The sequence below is a fragment of the Melopsittacus undulatus genome, chromosome 2 (assembly GCF_012275295.1).
Source record: "Melopsittacus undulatus isolate bMelUnd1 chromosome 2, bMelUnd1.mat.Z, whole genome shotgun sequence".
Classification (NCBI taxonomy): Eukaryota; Metazoa; Chordata; class Aves; order Psittaciformes; family Psittaculidae; genus Melopsittacus; species Melopsittacus undulatus.
The window spans coordinates 113,075,677-113,093,439 of record NC_047528.1 but is presented as its reverse complement, the minus strand read 5'-3'; the positions used below and the strand labels follow the sequence as shown (position 1 = coordinate 113,093,439).

Genomic DNA, 17,763 nt, shown 5'->3' with positions numbered 1-17,763 from the left:
CATGCTAGTGATTGTTCTGACTTCTTCCTTCCACAGCATCTGGACCATTGTGTCTGGGTGAGGACAACCACAACTTCCATATCAGCAGTGGGAGTGGCACAAAAGCCCATCCCTTGTGGCAAGAGCTGTCCCTGGGCTGGGACAGACCCACTTGTGAGCATCCTACATCCACAAGGCACTGAGGGAGTGAGCTGAGGGTGAAAGATGCAGTTTGCTGCCATGGCCACTGTGCTCCATGCCCCTGTGTTAAGATCAGCCTCTTGGCAGCAGGTGTCAGACTGTGCCAGACATTTTGCATAAGCGAGCCCTGGCTCCATGCTGAATGCAGTTCTGATCTCATGGATGCAGAGTGGCCTTCCCTGCCCCTTCACTACTGAAGTTCCCTAGGACTCATCTGAAAGGTGAACTCTCATTCTCAGAGGCCATCTATGGTGAGATAGCTTTGAAACCAGCCCCACTAGGTTTGTAGATGAAGACTATCAGATCTTCCACAGAGGGGATGGGAAGCATCACCCTGCTTACACCTTACCATGTGGATGTGGAATGTTCTTAGTGGCTGTAGAGAGGGTTCAGTCAGACTAACTACTAAGTAGCCCAGATCTTATTCCCTGTATTGAGCAAGTGTGCTCCCTGCCTTCACTCAGTCTTGGATCCCATCAATTTTAGATCATATCTCAGAACTGTAAGAGTCTGACTTGTCCATCCACTCAGTTAAGGTCCTGTATTTTGCACCCAGCACCTTTCCACTGAAGGTGCTGTCCCACATGACTCAGTTTTGTGTGAGTTAGCTTTTCCCTTTTCCAGGATTCCTTAGGTGGACCTAAATGTGATGCTCCAGCAGAGGCTGTCAGCAACTTTCGCTTCCTTGGTAAACTGTTTATTATTCTATTTATCCTGTTTCTTAACCAAGAGGTAGGATAGATCAGAGCTGCATAGAAAGTTGTTCTTATTTCTAGTTTTGAGCTGTGAGATTGGCTTTCCTAAGCCTTGTACCTCTGCTACAAAGCTTCATTTGTTCTCAAGGCCATATTCTTTCTGGTTTGTGCTGTCTCAGGTACCTGTGGCACAGAGTGTCCCAGAGCTTGCACACGATGAAAGTTGTCAAATACTCTGGTTACAGGCAAGAAGCTCTCCTTTTGAGAGGTCAGAATTAACATGGAACACAGTGGAGTGTTGTGTCCTTGGGTGTGCACCTGGATAATGCATGGACAGGCCTCAGAAAACATCCAGCAAGCCCCTGTGCATGGTAAATAGCACTGGGACCAGTAGTGAGTGGAGAACTGGGCATGCTACAGACAGGTTTAAGGAAGCCCAGTCACCACGAAAAATCCTCCTATGAGATTGTGAGAGGTGTTTTAGGTGTGAATTTTCTGAATGCTTGGGACATATTCTCTTAAGATGGGAACAAGGAGAGGATGCTGTAGATCCTCTGGCAGTGGGGGTTACAGATTTCCAGCTTGGAAAACAGCTGTAAGAGCTGGGAAGGTTCTAAGGTAACCCTGTGGAAAAGGAGTTCAAGCAGCCACCAGAAGGCATCACCATCATGCTGGACCAGTATCACAGTAGACGGGAAGAGGCAGCATTTTCACCTTCAACAGCAGACTGCATCTGGAGAAAGTGGAAATGGAAGTTCTCAGGGTAGGAGCAAATGTGGGTAATTGGTATTTTTAATGTTCACAGCCACAGCACAGAGCTGCCAGCTCACCAGTCTGACTTGTTGGGTAAAGGTGGAATGGGCAATAACAATTGTGAATTGGGATTGCAGCCTGTGCTAAATACCAGAGCTCCCCAGATATGCTCTGACATACACTTGTGTCAAGGCATTGAAGGGTCTTTCATAGACATTTGAATTCCTAAACAAAAGGTGGTGATTTATTTTCCAAGTGCCTCTCTGCTTTGTGTGAAAAGGCAAATGATGTTGTCATGGAAATCTTTGGCTGGGGATACTGGAGAATATGCTGTGCTGTGGAGTTGCTTATCAACTTAGAAATGATGGCATGTCCAAGTAAGGCAATGATGTTAAGTGTCCTTATGACAGGTGAAGACTGGGTTAGGATAGATGCTTGCCTAAAAGACAAGGGATCAACTGAGAAACAACTCAAGATATTGCCCAGGACAAAATGCCATAACAGAGTATTGCATGGTGTTAATGTAGCCATTTCTTACAGCGAAGTTAAAGGAAGTATTAAAAAATGGAGACCTTTGGAAAGTGGAGAATTTTTTCAGTTATCCAAAAAGCTGTGATTTAGTCCGCATGAGAAGACAGCAGTCAGTAAACTACTTCTGGAATACGTGGCCATGTGACAATAGTACTTAGAAACAAGAATAACTAATAAAAATAATAAAGGCTGACCCTACTTAGTAATAATAAACCTTGGGAAAACTGCACCAAGTGTGGATGGGGAAAAAAGGAATAGAGGGACAAAATAATTCAGCTGTCTAAACCAAGGTCTTCAGCTACTCGTATCACCTCAAGGAAAAACAACAATAGCTGCATGTCTAAGGACACTAACAAGTTGTTCTAGTTATATTTAAAGAAAAATCAATCCCAGCAGTAATATAAACCTATTGACTTAGGTGAAAGTGGAAAAAACCCATCAAAATGAGGCACAAAAAAGGGAAGTAGTCACCAGCTATGTCTGTTCTGTATTTGGAAAGGATGTGGTCAGAGGGGAATGATGAAGCACTTTGCAGGCCATTAGCAATTAAGGTGGACCCTTGACAGGAACTTCTCGGAATAAACCCTTCCACAGTTCCAGGCACAGGTGACCTGGAGCATGCTAATGCAGAGGTACAGGGGTGCTATAGGCTCCTCACAAAGCCTGAGGCTGCTTGGGGTAAGTGATGCTGGGGAAAAAGCAGAGAGCTGTTGTTGTGCTCCTGTAAACAGTGTTATGAAAGCACTAACCTCAGTGGTGGTGAGAAAGCTTTGGCTGCTGCAATCCATGGTTTGCTGGTGTTGGTTTTTAAATGCATTGGGGAAGGCAGTTATAAAAAGACTGAGCGGATGGGTGAGCAAGTGACATCAGTGATCGGTCTGACAGGCCACGTATGAAAACCAATGAGAAAACTGGGGGAGGAAGAAGGAGGGTGGAAATCATGAAGGAATGGGAAAAATCTGCACAGATTTGTGGAGGGAGAAGGAATTGACAGACAAAACTGATATTGTTTTTGATGTGTGGAAATGATACAGGCTCAAAAGGAGTAAATATCTCAGTCCAAAATGCCAAGAAGCACTAAAATATGTTTTTATGTAAAGTCAGAACATATATATATATATATATATATATATATATGCACACACAATGTTTAAGCTGAGCATAGATACCTTTAAGAGCAAAAAATACTAGTGACTAACCATGCCCTGTACAACAGGAGGGCTGGAAAGACAGGGAGCAGGGCTCACAAGTACCCTCATGTGAGTTCTCAGCCAGATCCTGAAGCTGATGACATCTTCAAGCATTGGTGTGCTTTGCCGTGTTTTCATCACAAATCAGAGTAGGTGAAGCAAAAACCCCTCACCATGATTCCAGGCTGGAGAAAAATGCTTTGAGAGGAAAAGTTTTAGTTATTTTGCTCCTTAAAAACATAAAAGGCAAGTAAGCATTTTTGCCCAGTGCATAAAGTTACTTCATGATGATGGGCTAGATGGCAGTTTAGTCAGGCTGAGAAAGGCATATTATAGGAGTGTGAGGAGATGGGGAAGCTGGAGGCCATGTGCATTCACTGAGATCTCAGTATCTGCTTGGGATCCAGCACCTAAACCAGCAACTTGGTAACTAAAAACCTGGAGATTACTGTCTAAAGACTTAGAGCAGGACCAGAAAAAGGTTGCTCACTTGTTTGGGGGAGAGCTGAGCACCTTTCCAATGTCACTTGTCTCCCCAATTACATGTATTACTTTTCATTTAGCAACCTTGAATTTCACCCACCGTTTTAATAACCCAGTCACAAGATCCTGCTGCACCTTTCCACAGGCTGTTTCAATGTTGAATGTCCTTGCATCATTTTGCACAAACAAACAGCCTTGGCAGCCCATGCTCTAAATTGTTCTGAAGGTGTTGAATGGAAATAACCCTGGGGCAGATGTCTTCAGACACTGTCCGCTTGCACCTTCTCAGTCACCATCAGCCTTGCCACTTGTTTTCAGCCTGGAGAGGGTGGTTCTCCCTCTTCTGGGCCAGTTCAGGTCCTTTTTGCCAGTCTTTTTTTCCTAAATCCAATTGCTTTTCATCATTGGTGGTGGGGGTGATGCAAGAGGTGAATTACTTATATACTTACCTATTCATCCCTTTCATGCTGGAACCACATCTGGATCTGGCACCTGGTACTGAGGGTTTGCTGCCCTTCATGTTCTCAAGTCCCGATGCTTCAGTTCGCAGCAGTGGCTTCATCTTATTGCTGCTGAGGAAAATCTCTTGCTGGGAATAACCCAAAAGCTCCTGTAATGGCAAAAGATCAGTTTTACCCTTCTGCCATGGCCTTATCTTCCCTAATCACTCCCATACAGCTTTTTGGCAGCTTTCTTGTCTCCTCCATGCATTCCAAGACACCTTCAAAAAAGGTTTTCATACTACCTTTTCTATTTGTCCCAGTTTCCTAAAACGTCTGCCTTTTTTTGGCTCTTAAAGTGTAATTTGCTAGTATTTATGAGTTTTTCTTCTATATTCGACTACAGCTTTTTGACAGCTGCCTTTTCAAATCTTACACAGAATAACCCAGTACTACTGTTCCTTCTAGGAACATTTAATTGAGAATAACTCCCTCAAGAAGATGACATTTCTATAGTAAGATAATATTTAGCTGTCCTGTAGTGAGGAATTACATTCAGCTCAGAAGAGTAAGTAACACATTATTTGCCCAAAGGTAGGTGGCTTGGTTTTGATGTACTGCGAGTCCTGCCAGTGCCCACAAGGGTGTTTGAGTACCCAGAGTTTAAGTCATTAACCCGCATTTTGCGAATGGTATCTGATACAAAGGAGCTTGGAACATTATCAAGATGTTTTTCTTATACAACTGTGGAATATATTCCTTGTGTTACAGGCTGTCCTACCAGAGACCTGTATCTCCCCTTCCTTGCACAGGTTGTGTCAACTGCTTTGCTCAAAGACTCATTTAATTCAGAAGTGGACTGAGTATGTTTTAAATGTCCAAGACTTTAACAAAACAGAAGATTTTTAGGACAGGACTGAACATTTTTGGACAGCCTGGCCACTGAGCTAGCTTTTCCATCTGTCCAGAGGGGCCTTGCTGTGGTGCCATCTGCAGGCACAGTGGCTGGATGTAAAATGAGGAGTTAAGAGCTCTGCTTTTTTAGGAGCTCGCATGAGAGAGGAAACCAACCCCTCCAGGCAGTCCAAAGGCTGCCTGACTTGTTTGCCACGATTGCCCTCACTATTTCAATACAAGAGCAACCTTGATTTCTGGCTTGCCTCACATAGGTACCCTGTCACTTTCCCAACAATTTCAAGCAAGACTGTAAACCAGCTGAAATAGTATTTTAACAGCAAATTGAACCTTTCTCTGAGACCTTCCCAGCAATTGTTGGTTTGAGAGCACATATTCTTCCTCCAACCCCCCAGGTTGTATGAATTTTCTCATTCTCACAGTAATTTGATCTCAGGCTTGATAGGGTCGTTGTTAAATAACAAGAGTTCTTTGCTTGAAGTTTTAGGCAGCCTTATCTTGCTTAGGAAACAAACATAAGGCTTTTTCAAGGAAAAATGTGGCTCATTGAAATGCTCCTGCTTTAAACCCATTTCAAAATATCTTTGTTATACATGGGAAAACAGGCAGCTCCCCAACAAGGTGTTTAGTAGCCTCTCTGAACCTCCAGATTACCAAGCAAGGCACTCCTTGGCATGCACACAAGTATGAAGGCAGCAGCAAACAGCACATCCATTCAAAGCACCCAAGCACAGCAATCAAGGATAGGATGGGACCAACCCAAGACTCATTTGTAAACCCAAGAGGGCTGCAGGTTACACCCCTCCCCAGCAGAAACCTAATTCCACTGGGAGCCCTGCCTCCAGTTAGCCCCAGCATCAGGCAGCTCCCATTTAACTCCAGAGTTACCTAAAGCTCCTGCAGGGCCACTTACAGAGTAAGTTAGGTACTACTGCTGATCTGATTCACTCTGAGCAAGCTGCTCAGAGCCCCAGCTCCTATACAGAGATGGGCTATTCAACCTTTTCCTCTTTGCAAAGCAGCTTTGAGTCATTGCCCTGTAGTTCAGTAAACGTTTTACGCAGTCCAGCGATGGAGATAAGCAGCTCTGGGAACCTCTGTCCAACATACCCTCATCCTGACAGTTTAAGTTCTCCAGCTTAAGTCTTTGCTCCAGGTCAGGGTCTAAAGTAGTTGGGGTCCAGACAACAGCTCCAACCCTGCCTGCCAGGGAGAGGACAACATTCACAGCCAAGGCAGTAAATTGAGCTGCTAAAAATGGAGCACCACATGATTTTATGCAGCACATCACTTATCTACCCTAGCGCCCACAGAATGCTCAGCCTCTGCCCAGCAGCTTTCGTGCTCCCGGGGGAAAGTTACACAGCCCCTGTCAAAGGGCTGACACTCACCTTGCAGAGATTTGCTGCTCAGGAGCTTAACTGCAACTGCCCCTCCTTACGCGTAGAATTAAGCCAGAATTAAGACCAGCTACCACCATGGTAACACTGGCTGCTGACACGTCCGTCCCTAGGCAGCCATTTCCTCTAGGACAAAAGCTGATTCATTTGAAGAGGTAAAAGCAAATGAACTATCCCACTTCTAGGATTTCTGCAAAAGTAGAGGGAAGACAAAGAAGTAATTCCCGCTTGTTGCCCCTTTGCCAAACCAAATGCAAAAAAAGTCATCTGCTCAGCACTTCATTCTCCATACATGCCTTAGACAAGCAAATAGAGCTAGAAGGTGGATGAAGCAGCAAAGCTGCCTTTCATTCTACCACACAGCAGCCTGGTGAGCACAGCCCTGCACCACACCTAATTTTGGCTGAGGGGCAGAAATCTTGCTCTCACATCTGGCAGAGGTAGCTCCACCAGTTTGCATACCACAGCTCTGCTCTCTGCAGCCCAGCACTCAGGGCCCATAAGAGCTTGCTGTGCTTTTCAAGTCAGGTAGCCCAGGTTGTGCCATGCCTATGCATGATCCAAGCTGTCCAAAGCAAATCTCAAGGCATTTGCTTGTCTCTAGTGCCTAGATTACCACAGCATCCACGCAGCACTGCTTCAAAGGAGCTGGTCCAGCCTTTGCAGCCAGGCTGGGAGAGCTCTTCTTAAAGCAAGCCTGTGAAGGTTGCTCATTGAACACCCCCCACTCCCATTTTCTCCCATCTTCCACAGACAAACAAGGCATTTCAGATGGTGAACACTTTTATTGATGTAAGGTGGTACACAAACAGATCAGTTTCTATCAGCCTCTCCACCTCCCCCAGGCTCTGGGAGAAGTTGGAGGAGTGGGGGAGACAAGGGAACAGAACTGGCCTCTCACTGCAGGATGCAGAGCTAAGCGGTGGTGAAGAAGGGCAGGGGCTCCAACGCAGGAGAATCCTGCTTTCCTAGGCAGCAGGGGGGCTGTGTGTTCGGCTCACTCCTTGGATTCCATGTGGACCATCAAGTCCACAACACGGTTGCTGTATCCATACTCATTATCATACCTGGGGACAAACAAGACGTGCTGCAAGGACTGACCCATTTCTTGAATGCCTTCTTCCTCCACTGTTCCCATTCCTCTGCCCCATCCTATACAACTGAACCATTTTGCATCCATTTCCATGAAAGTTAGCAGGCATCCCTTCCATGCTCCAGGAGGTAAGGGCAGTGTATTTCTGGGTAACAGGCAATCTCACTCCAGAGTGTTACACAGTGGAGCCACCCTCCTTAACAGGGGGTCTTGTGCATTCATCAGCATCCAGCAGTGATGAACAGGACACAAGCCTGTGACTTGTCTCTGCCAGCCCCTACGCCCCAGTTTCCCCACACCACCCCCAGGCTCTGCCTACCAGGACACCAGCTTGACGAAATGGTCATTCAGTGCAATGCCAGCACCCGCATCGAAAGTGGAGGAATGGCTGTCGCCATTGAAGTCACAGGAGACAACCTGGAACAGGGGGAAGTTGTAACACACATAATTGTTACCCACAGCCAGAAGCAGAAGTTACCAAACTAGGATCCTAGCAAGGGTGGTGCCATCAGAAAAATGATGTAAGCACCAGTAACTGCAGGACAAGACATGAGGAGTTACTTACCTGGTCCTCTGTGTATGCCAGGATGCCCTTCAGGGGCCCTTCAGCAGCAGCCTTCACTACCCTCTTAATGTCATCATACTTAGCCTGGAAAGAGACAAATTTAATATGGTCAGATCCCAACTCACAGAAAATGTCCACCAGAGAGGTGGGAAGGAAGCATCATGCCAGGTGCTGTTTTCACAAAGATCACATCTTAGGGACAAGATGGATGCAGAAAGGGCAGAGTTTAGAAGAAGCTGGAGAAGTTCAGGTTTTTAGGGCCTGGTCCACATCACTTACTGGTTTTTCCAGACGGCAGGTCAGGTCCACAACAGAGACATTGGGGGTTGGCACACGGAAAGCCATTCCGGTAAGTTTCCTGTGAGAGACGTAAGTAAGCAGGGAACAACAGCCTGCACACCTCTGCCAGCCCTCCATGCTGCTAGGAATGGTTCAGAGCTGGCCAGGCAGTGCCTGCCTCCTCCTGACACCCAAGGGACAACACTCACCCATTGAGCTCAGGAATGACTTTTCCCACAGCCTTAGCAGCCCCAGTAGATGCTGGGATAATGTTCTGGGCAGCACCTCTGCCATCCCTCCACAGCTTCCCAGAGGGCCCATCCACTGTCTTCTGTGTGGCTGTGATGGCATGGACAGTGGTCTGGGAAGAAAGCACAGGAATAAGAACACAGGCAACAGTCTCCAGAAAAAGCATCCAAGGGACACAGGGAGTATGGATGCTTTCCCTCTCATGTGAGGGGACCTGTGGATAAGGCACTTTTCTCAGCAGCAAGCTTCAGACCTACCATAAGACCCTCCACGATGCCAAAGTTGTCATGAATGACCTTGGCCAAGGGCGCCAGGCAGTTAGTAGTGCAAGAGGCATTGCTGGGTTGGAGAGAAAAAACAGCACATCAGCTAGGGACAACACAACTACAAAGGCAAGATGAGACCCCAGACCAAAGAGCATCTTCCTCTCTCCTTACCTGACAATTTTCAGAGATTTGTCATACTTTTCATGGTTGACACCCATCACAAACATGGGAGCATCAGCAGACGGGGCAGAGATGATAACACGCTTAGCACCACCCTTCAGGTGAGCCTGGAAGAAAAAACAAAGAAAGAGAAGATTAGGTAACTCAGAATACCTCCAACAGCTCACTTCTAGCAGATGACCTCTTCTCCCTCCCAGCCCCATTTTGAGCAACTCTGTACAGTGATGCACCCCACAGGCAGAAACAGCAGCATCCCTTCTGAGACAAACTTACCCCAGCCTTCTCCATAGTGGTGAAGACACCAGTGGACTCCACAACATATTCAGCACCAGCATCTGCCCACTTGATGTTGCTGGGGTCACGCCTGAGGAGCGACAAAACGGTAAGATCTGTTCTGCACAATAGCTGCTTTCACCCTCCAGGGGGGAAAGAGGGAGAAATATACTTACTCCTGGAAGATGGTGATGGCATTACCGTTGATCACAAGCTTCCCATTCTCAGCCTTGACAGTGCCCCGGAAGTGACCATGAGTAGAATCATATTTGAACATGTAAACCTAGCAAGGAGTGAGGAAGGAAAGTAAAGCACCCTGGCTGCCATCTCAGCTTCCCACCTCCACAGTGACCTTGTCTAACCACTGCACTGCACCTGGCTGTGCTGAACCTCCCAGCTCTGTGTCCTCTACCTCACACCCGGTTTTCCCAGGAAGCTACTAGAACAGAGCCAGAGGAGCCCTACTCAGAAAGGCCCAGAGGGGGCACTGCAAAGCAACTCACCATGTAATTCAGATCAATGAAGGGATCGTTAATGGCCACCACTTGGACTTTGCCAGAGAGAACGGCAGCCCGGGTAACCAGGCGGCCGATGCGGCCAAATCTGGAGAGAGAGAGACACGGATGAGAAAGAGCAACAGGGAACCTGTTGGGCTGCGTACGACCCACTGCGCTCCCGCACCATGATCCGCTCTTCCCTGCCCTGCAGGTCAGCGGGGAGCCAGGCAGCCGAGTCCAAAGGCAGATGCACCTCAGTTAAAGATTAAGAGCAACCCCCGCACCAAAAAGGTCAAGCGCTAAATTTACTGAGGGCCGCGGGGATCCGGTTACTCCTCAGCTCAGGGGGACAAGGCACACCGCCGGGGCCGCCACCGACACACGATCCATCCGACGACCTTTCTGCAGGAGGCTGAAGCCCTCCGGTGGGGTGCAGGGACCCTCGGAGGGGGGGCCGGGGAAGGCGGGCAGCGTCTGCGCTTCCGGGGTGAATCACCCACAATCCGCATGTAAGTGACTCATCAGCCGCTGCACCCCAGCCCCTCCATGCAGCACGGGGGACCATGGCGGGTACCGGCTATCCCCACCCCAAATCCCCCCCACGCCCTTGAGCCGACCTTGCCCCCCCCCCCCCTCCCTTCACCGCCGGGCGCCTCCCGGTGCCGCAGCCCAACCCCGACACTCACCCGTTGACTCCGACTTTCACCATCTTTGCCTCTCCGGGATGTTCCTACGGGCACAAACCTCCGGTGAGGGACACGGAGCGCCGACGGGGCGGAAGGGAACCGATCACCGCCCCCGGCAGCAGCGCCGCGCCTCGCCCGGGCACCGTTAACGCCTCGCCTTTAACGGGTGGGTTGTGGATGTGCGTGTGGGAACCCGCCCCCCACGCTCTCTCCCCCTCTCCCCTCTCAGGCGGCCTATGTATGCCCCCCCCGCCTCTCCCCCCCTTAGGGGGCCTGTTTCCCCCCGCCCGCATCCATCATGGGGCACTCCGCTCCGCGCCGCCTTTGTGCCCGCCGCCACGCGGTCCCGCTCCGCCCGGGGGGCTGCTGCAGCGCCCCCACCCCTACCCCACCGGCCCCCGCTGGGGTGATGCTGTTCGGCTCCCCCCGCCGCCCTCCTCCCGTGCGCATCCCCCCCCCCCCCATCCCTGCCCCCCCCCTCCATCCAGGCACACCCCCGCACTGACCCCAACCCATTACCTGCTGCCTCTGAGCCGCCCAGCGCGCAGTGAGAAGGTGGCGCAGCGCCGCTCCGCCGCCCTTTATACCCGCGCACTGGAAGGGCTGGGGCCCGCCCCGTCGGGCCAGGGCCGAATGGGAACGCAGGGGCCGGGCTGGGCTACGTGCGCCCGCGCTGCGGGTGCGGCTGCCTTGGTTCCCCCCCCCGCAATCCCTCCAGACTCATCGGTCCTTCCCCCCCTTCTCCCCCCCCCAGTAACAAAGGCCTCACGCCGGGTCGTGTGGGGTCCACAATGGTCCCCGTGGGGTGGGGGTTGCACTGCCAGTCGTGGTGGTGGTGATGACTGTGAGAGATGCCCCGGTGCGGGAGAAAGCTGGGTCCTGTCCCTGCGGCAGGGAGCTGTCCCCAGGGCGAGGAAGGGCTGCTGGGCCCGTCTGGGGAAGCGGGAAGGGCTCCCCGGTGATGGCCCGTGTCGGGGCTCACCGCTGCTAGCACCCCGAGGCATGGCATACACTACTTGCACCTGGTAGCAAAGGAGAGACACCTCCGGTACCCTGGCTATAGCCTGTGCCCCAATCCCAGCCTGCCTGCACCCCAGCATGGCGGTGGGGGAAAAGGGGCTACGGAGATGCTGGAGGCTCCCCGAGGGAGCAGCATCTCACCAGGCATCCCACACTCCCCCAGCACTGGAGGCAGCGAGTGCTGGCTGAGCTCTCTCTCGCCCCCAGGCTGAGGACCCCAGGCCATCTTTAAGTTCCTTAGGTGAGTTCGGCCATGTGTGATGTGAACGGGTCTGCCGGGCGGCCTCTTCCCCAGCAGGCCCCGCGCCGCAGCGTGAACACCATCTTAATGAGGCACTGCGGCAGTGCTGCTACCCGCGGGACGTGACGGCGGAAATCCTGCCCGCTGCCGCTCGGCCCGCCTCTGCTGCCTGCCTGTGGGGAGGAAGTGCTCCCTGAATGGCTGCCGCCGCTGCCCACCTTGTAGTCCCCCTTCCCCCTGCTGGGGTCTCTCACTGAGCCGTGCCAATGGCCTGGTGCGGGGCTTGTGCAGCCCAGGTGCAATGGGATAAATGTGCATTAGGCACAAGGCTTAGCATGGCCAGAATCCTCCACCGCATGGGGAGAGGGTCCTGGTGGGGTGCAGACCCTGGCTGGTAGGGGATGGTGGAAGCAGGCCTATCTCTCTGGCTGCTCGGCTCAGCAGGGCTTTGAGGATGAGGAAGAAACAGGAGTGGGGGAGCCATGCAGGTAACAGGGTGGGGGACACGAGGGGTCACACAGTTCGAACGTAACCCAACTCTTCTTATATACCATGGCTATTCCGGTGCTGCTGAGGGGCTTGTGGCTAAGTTTAGACTCGGCTGGTGTTACAACCTTTTCTTAAAGGCCAGGGGATGATGTCTCGTATGGTACATCAGTGGGGCAGGAGGAGTGCGAGTGCATGCCAGGGCTTGTGGTGCCCCAGCCGCAGTGCACTGAGGGGCTGGCATGGCTCTCGGGGACAGCCTCTGCACAAACAGCAGACCACAGTGTTTGCTAGGCAAACACTGCAGCCGGGGGCAGAGTGCGGCTGGGATGAACCAACGCAGCCCTCCTGCCCGAGCACTGTCGGTATCTCACCCCCCCCCCCCCCCCCCCCCCCCCCCGTGCCGTGGCCCCGGCGGCACCGCACTGCAACCGTGCGTGCTGCCCGGCCCACCCCGAATGGCGGCGTGCACTTAACATGGCCCCTCCCGTGGGGGCTCTGCCACCGCTGCCAGCCCTGCACCCGCACACGGGCTCCAGGCCTGCGGGCAGCCGCGGCCTGACGGTGCTGCTGATGAGCGTGGATGCACAGATTAATACAGCTCTGTTTAATGAGCAAGAGTCCTCGAGCACGGAAAGGAGGGAGGAGGCAGGCGTGGGACCAGGCACCTTCTCCTCATGCTGCTGCTGCTCTCCTTTAGGGCAGATGCTACAGGGCTGCGCTGGTTCCCATGGCGGTGCTGCCTGTGGCTGTCTGGGTCTCCTCGGGCTGTGGAGAAGCAGGTTGGTGAGCTGCCCAGCGGCTGCAGGCAGGAGGTGGCCCCACAGCCACCTCTCACTGCTGTCCGCCTCAGCACCCATGCTCTCAAGTCTCCCCTTACTTCTTCCCTACCCACTGACTCGGTCCCTCAGTGCTAGCACTCTCACCTCAGAGCCCCCTCCAATGTTAACACCCCAAACCACTGAAGGTCCCAATCCGGTCCAGTTTCAAGCCAAAGCAGCCCCTGGGCACGGCCTTCCAGGCCCAATCTCGAGGCAGTGCCCACTTGCGACTGGCGAGGGTCTTGCGCCAGAGAGAGGGACGGGAAGCTCTAGCCCCAGATGGGAGGAAAGGGAGTGTGGAGGAGAGCAAGTGAGGGCCAAAACCGGACCCCTCCTTCGTGTCCTCTTCAGCCGGTGTGGACTCGGGCTCCCGGGGCAGCAACTGCGATAGGAGCATCTGGGATAAACAGAGAGGAGAAGGGGGTAAGATCAGAGTTGGCTGTGCTCCTGACAAAAAGGCTTGTACCCGCTTGTACCCCACTGCATGCACCTTTACAGCTTGTGCAGGACATTAAATGGTGCCTGCACACAGGCACTGCGCCTGTGACACTGCATCCAGACACAGGGAAGGGCTAGACCAGCAGCTCCTGCTGTCTGGAATGATTCTGCTGTCCAAAAGAGCAGACAGACAGCTGCTGTGAGCCTCTGCCTGCGTGCAGATTGCACTACACAAGAGTGTGTGTCCCCAACACTTGGAGGGTAACAGGCTTCAGTACTTGCTCCTTCTGTTGTTGCTGAGCACCTCTATGTGCTGAGGCTGCTATGTGGCATTTCTTTTTATCCAGAGAGCTGGTGTGGAGGACAGACCTGCCCCAGATTCGTGCTGCTAAAGATGGGGGAGAGGCAGGAGCAGAGCAGGTAGGAGGGAAGGGGACTCCACCTCTTTGGGAGTCCTCTAGGTTATCTGTGCTCGTGGACACCTGCTGACTGTACACTCCCAACATTGCTGGCAGCCCAGGGCTGCAGGGAGGCAAGGGTTGGGAGGTGCATTTGGCACAGTGGAGGCATGGCATGGCTGCCCAGGGAAGCAGCCATTCCACATCTGTCCCTCACAAGGGGGCTCAGCTAAGGTGCCTTTTGTGCGGCTCTTTTCAGTAGCGAGTTAACTGAAGCGGACACTGGCATCTTGAGCGAAGGGTGAAAGTGGTGAGTCATAGCAGCATCTGTCTTGTGATTTTAGCTCACCTCCTAACTACTTCCCTGTAGCTTTCCCAGCGTGACCTGAAGGCAAGGTGTTGGGGCTCAAGATTACGGTTTGGGTAAGAGGGAGCTGGTTAAATTCAAAAGATGAAAATATTATTGCTGTAATTGCTGAGGATAAGAGGTTTACCCCAAAAAAGCCCTTAGATGGCATCCTGAGGGAGGGAAGGGGCTCTTGGTCGTAAAGAGGAGCTGCTGGGGGGTAGTACTGAGCTTAGGAGTGAAAATCCTGGCCTAACAGGATGTATTTTCCCTTTGAATCCTCAGAATCAGGCACTGAACGTGATGAGGGACACGGCTATAATTTCTAGTGGCTGCTGACACAAGGTGGAGTTAGACAGGACCAGACTATGGTTATAAGCCTCTGCAGGCAACATGGGGAGTCCCACAGGCAGCCCCAGACCAGAGAACACTAAAATGCTTTGTCTGCCCGCTGCCTTGTAATGCTGATGCCCCTTAAGAGCTGGGTTATAAAGATACAGTCATTCTAGAGCTGAGGCTGTGGGGATGAAGGGGAGGGAACAATGAGAACAGACAGCAGCTTCTGATAGCTGGAATTTGGGACTGCCATTCCATGTTCAAATATGACCTCCCCAAACTGCCCCTCCACTCCTGAAACCTCCCTCAGCTCTCTCCCAGTCCCTCCTACCTGGAGCCTCTGTCCTGATAAGGACACAGTCTGAACGCTGGCAGAGAGCAGAACTAAGAGGAGTAAAAGCGAGCAAGTCCACGAGTGGAACCCCAGCATCTTCTCCTTATCCCAAGGCTTGTGGGAGGTGAGGCAGGACCTGCAGTGTGAGATGCAGTCCCTCGCCCCTCTTTGCCTTTATAGCTTTGGTACTGGCAGGCGCCTGGCCCCCAGCTCTCTGCTGAACCACCCCCCGGAGCTCCTTAACCTTTCAGCCCTTTTGTCCAGGGTGATATATTTCAGGGTGAGCTCAGCAAGACCCCTTCCTTTAAAGAAAAAAGACACAAAGCTGTTTACTGAGTGTCTGGAAAGACGAATGTGAGTTGAGCTGCTGCTGGCCAGGGCCTGGAGGTATCTGTCAGGGTCAGGAACAGGGTGACACTTTGAAACACATCCCAAAGGAGGATATTGAAGGCTGCATTGTATAATGATATTGAACATGCTCTTTCTAGTGAGAACGCTGTTAATGCTATTTCTCTAATCAGCATGAGCAACCACTACAATGGTTGGCACATTGCTGACTGCACAGAGCTGACACAAATTCAGCTCCATGACAATAAAGGCTTTAATTTTTAATACTTTCATCTCGATGAGCTAGTTGGCCTGGTAATGAAGAGTTCTTGCTGCAGAAGGTGTGTGAATTCCAGCACTAACTCTATGGGATTTGTAGTGGTGATGGGAGCATGGCTGTAAGTACTAGTGGGCTTGTAACTTGCAGGCTGGCTGTCCTGAGTCACCATCTGGAGGGCTGGGCTGAGTTTCCAGAGGAACCAGGACAAGAAAAGAGCTTGTTGAGGCTCAGCTTGCACTTTCTCAAGCCTAGGCGCACAATGGAAGCAGGATGGCAAGGAGCAGATTCCTGCCTCCTAAATCTTCTGGCCATTACTTCCCCCCGCCTTTGTTTACCTCTCCCATTTTACTGTAGTTTCTCACCAGCTGAACAAGGCAATGAGGTCACTGTTTGGAGATCAGGGTGCAGAAGTCAGCCTGGGTGTGAAGACAGAAACTAATCAGGAAAGTTTGTCAGGGGAGCAGAATGGGGGGACTGTACCCCAGAACAGGGTTAGGAGTGGGTGTGCTGGGTGAGTTTAATAACACCTTACACTTCCCTTTCTTCAGTATTGTTGCACAAAGCAAATGGGACAACATTTGAGAGGCAGTGTTCTGCTGCCTTCTTTTGTGGAAATTATTATATTATTTAAGGGAATAGTATAATAATAAAAAAGTCTTTTGCAGAGATAACAAAAATCACAGTTCGGATATTGCCATCTTTCTTTCCCTCCTTCCTTCCCAGCATCTTGCATTTATGGATGCAGATTTCTTCCCTGCCCAAGGAGCCAGAAAGTTTTAGGAACTGCTTTTCATCCAGTCTATGAAAAGTGAGTGTATGACTTAAGTCTAGAATATCGATGTTGGATGCAGGAGAGACTTTGCATAAGTGGAGCCATCCAGGTATGTTGGCTCCACTTGATACCTGTGACCCTCCTGCTTCCAGAGCAATGCTCTGGTGATCCTGTCTGTTAGTGCCCTGTCACCCCTTCGCCTGGGACAGCTATCCGGGGCATGCCAACAGCTGGAAGTGCTCCCTAGTCTCTGGCTAACAGCCTCCACTGAGATGTTTTATGGGGAACAGGATTGCTTTCGTACCAGCCTTTTAAACTACAGAGCACAAGCTATGTGCTGTTCAGGTGGGGATTCTGACGGGGTGTCTGTGCACAGGCAGAGTGTGGGATATTGTGCACACAGCATCCATGTGCTGGATGTGGTAGGATATGGAGGTTTGCAGTGTGAAATTTTGGAGGGGTGGGAAAGAGAGGAAGGAGGATGGAATATGAGCACATGTTCATCCCACATGCAAGAGGTCTCAGAGGATGTTATTCTGTATTTCCTAGTCACATTTGAGCATCCAGAAGCAGCTGAGTCAGTGTGCTAGAGCATTCGTGCTCCCGCAAGACAGCCGCAGGCGGATCCGTCTCTGGTTGAATGCACTGGTTCCCCGAGTCAGCTCTTTCCTGAGCAAAAGGTAAGTACAAAAGCAAAACCACTTTATACCTACAAAATGCAGTGGTGGTTTGATCTGGCATCCCTTGAATGTGGTGGCCCCCATACTGCAAGAAGAATGCCAGATATGTGTTTACAACTGCTCCAAATTCCACTTGCATGCAAAATGAGCCCTGCAGGAATGGACAGGCTCTGAGCTCCCTAGTGGCAGGTCCCTTCCTTTGGTCCAGCAAAGGCTGGGGCTAGCAAGAGGGAAGAAGTCATCACTGTTCCATACCAAGCAAGAAACTTCAGAGGCTATAGAAAATTTGCAAATTTTCTTGCAAATCCATCAAAGCCTGAATAAATTCCAGGTGTTTGATGACACAGGTACCATGAATTTGCAATTGCTCTGTGTCCCAGATCCTTGCTGGGACTGCAGTCAAGCTGAATAGTTGCTTTGACATGTGCTGCCCATGACTGTGAAGTGAAAAGGCTTTGGCAGACAACGAGTCCCCAACTGCCCCAGTTTTCACAGACTCAAATAGGTTATTGTCCTTCTTTCTTCTCTGGTGCTAACAAGTTTCTTCTATAAAAACCCTTCCCCCTCTGATACTGAGGCACTGCTTCTAGAGCTTGCAATAGCACCAGA

The 17,763-nt window shown here is 51.2% G+C and overlaps 2 protein-coding genes across 2 annotated transcripts; both read right to left on the bottom strand.

Annotated features, from left to right (window-relative positions):
- Positions 1–7,352: 7,352 nt before the first annotated feature.
- GAPDH (glyceraldehyde-3-phosphate dehydrogenase) lies at positions 7,353–11,255 on the bottom strand. Its single transcript, XM_034073058.1, has 12 exons — positions 11,195–11,255; positions 10,676–10,719; positions 9,996–10,095; positions 9,669–9,775; positions 9,493–9,583; positions 9,211–9,326; positions 9,031–9,112; positions 8,734–8,885; positions 8,525–8,603; positions 8,246–8,329; positions 8,000–8,097; positions 7,353–7,654 (listed from the first exon to the last, which is right to left on the bottom strand). Exons 2-12 carry the CDS (start codon positions 10,696–10,698, stop codon positions 7,585–7,587), a joined length of 1,002 nt encoding a protein of 333 aa, XP_033928949.1. The 5' UTR covers positions 10,699–10,719; positions 11,195–11,255; the 3' UTR covers positions 7,353–7,584.
- Positions 11,256–13,367: 2,112 nt separating this feature from the next.
- LOC117437279 (C-type natriuretic peptide 2-like) lies at positions 13,368–15,191 on the bottom strand. Its single transcript, XM_034071316.1, has 2 exons — positions 15,093–15,191; positions 13,368–13,640 (listed from the first exon to the last, which is right to left on the bottom strand). The coding sequence occupies exons 1-2, from the start codon at positions 15,189–15,191 to the stop codon at positions 13,368–13,370; spliced, it is 372 nt and encodes a 123-aa protein (XP_033927207.1).
- Between the last annotated feature and the right edge of the window lie 2,572 nt (positions 15,192–17,763).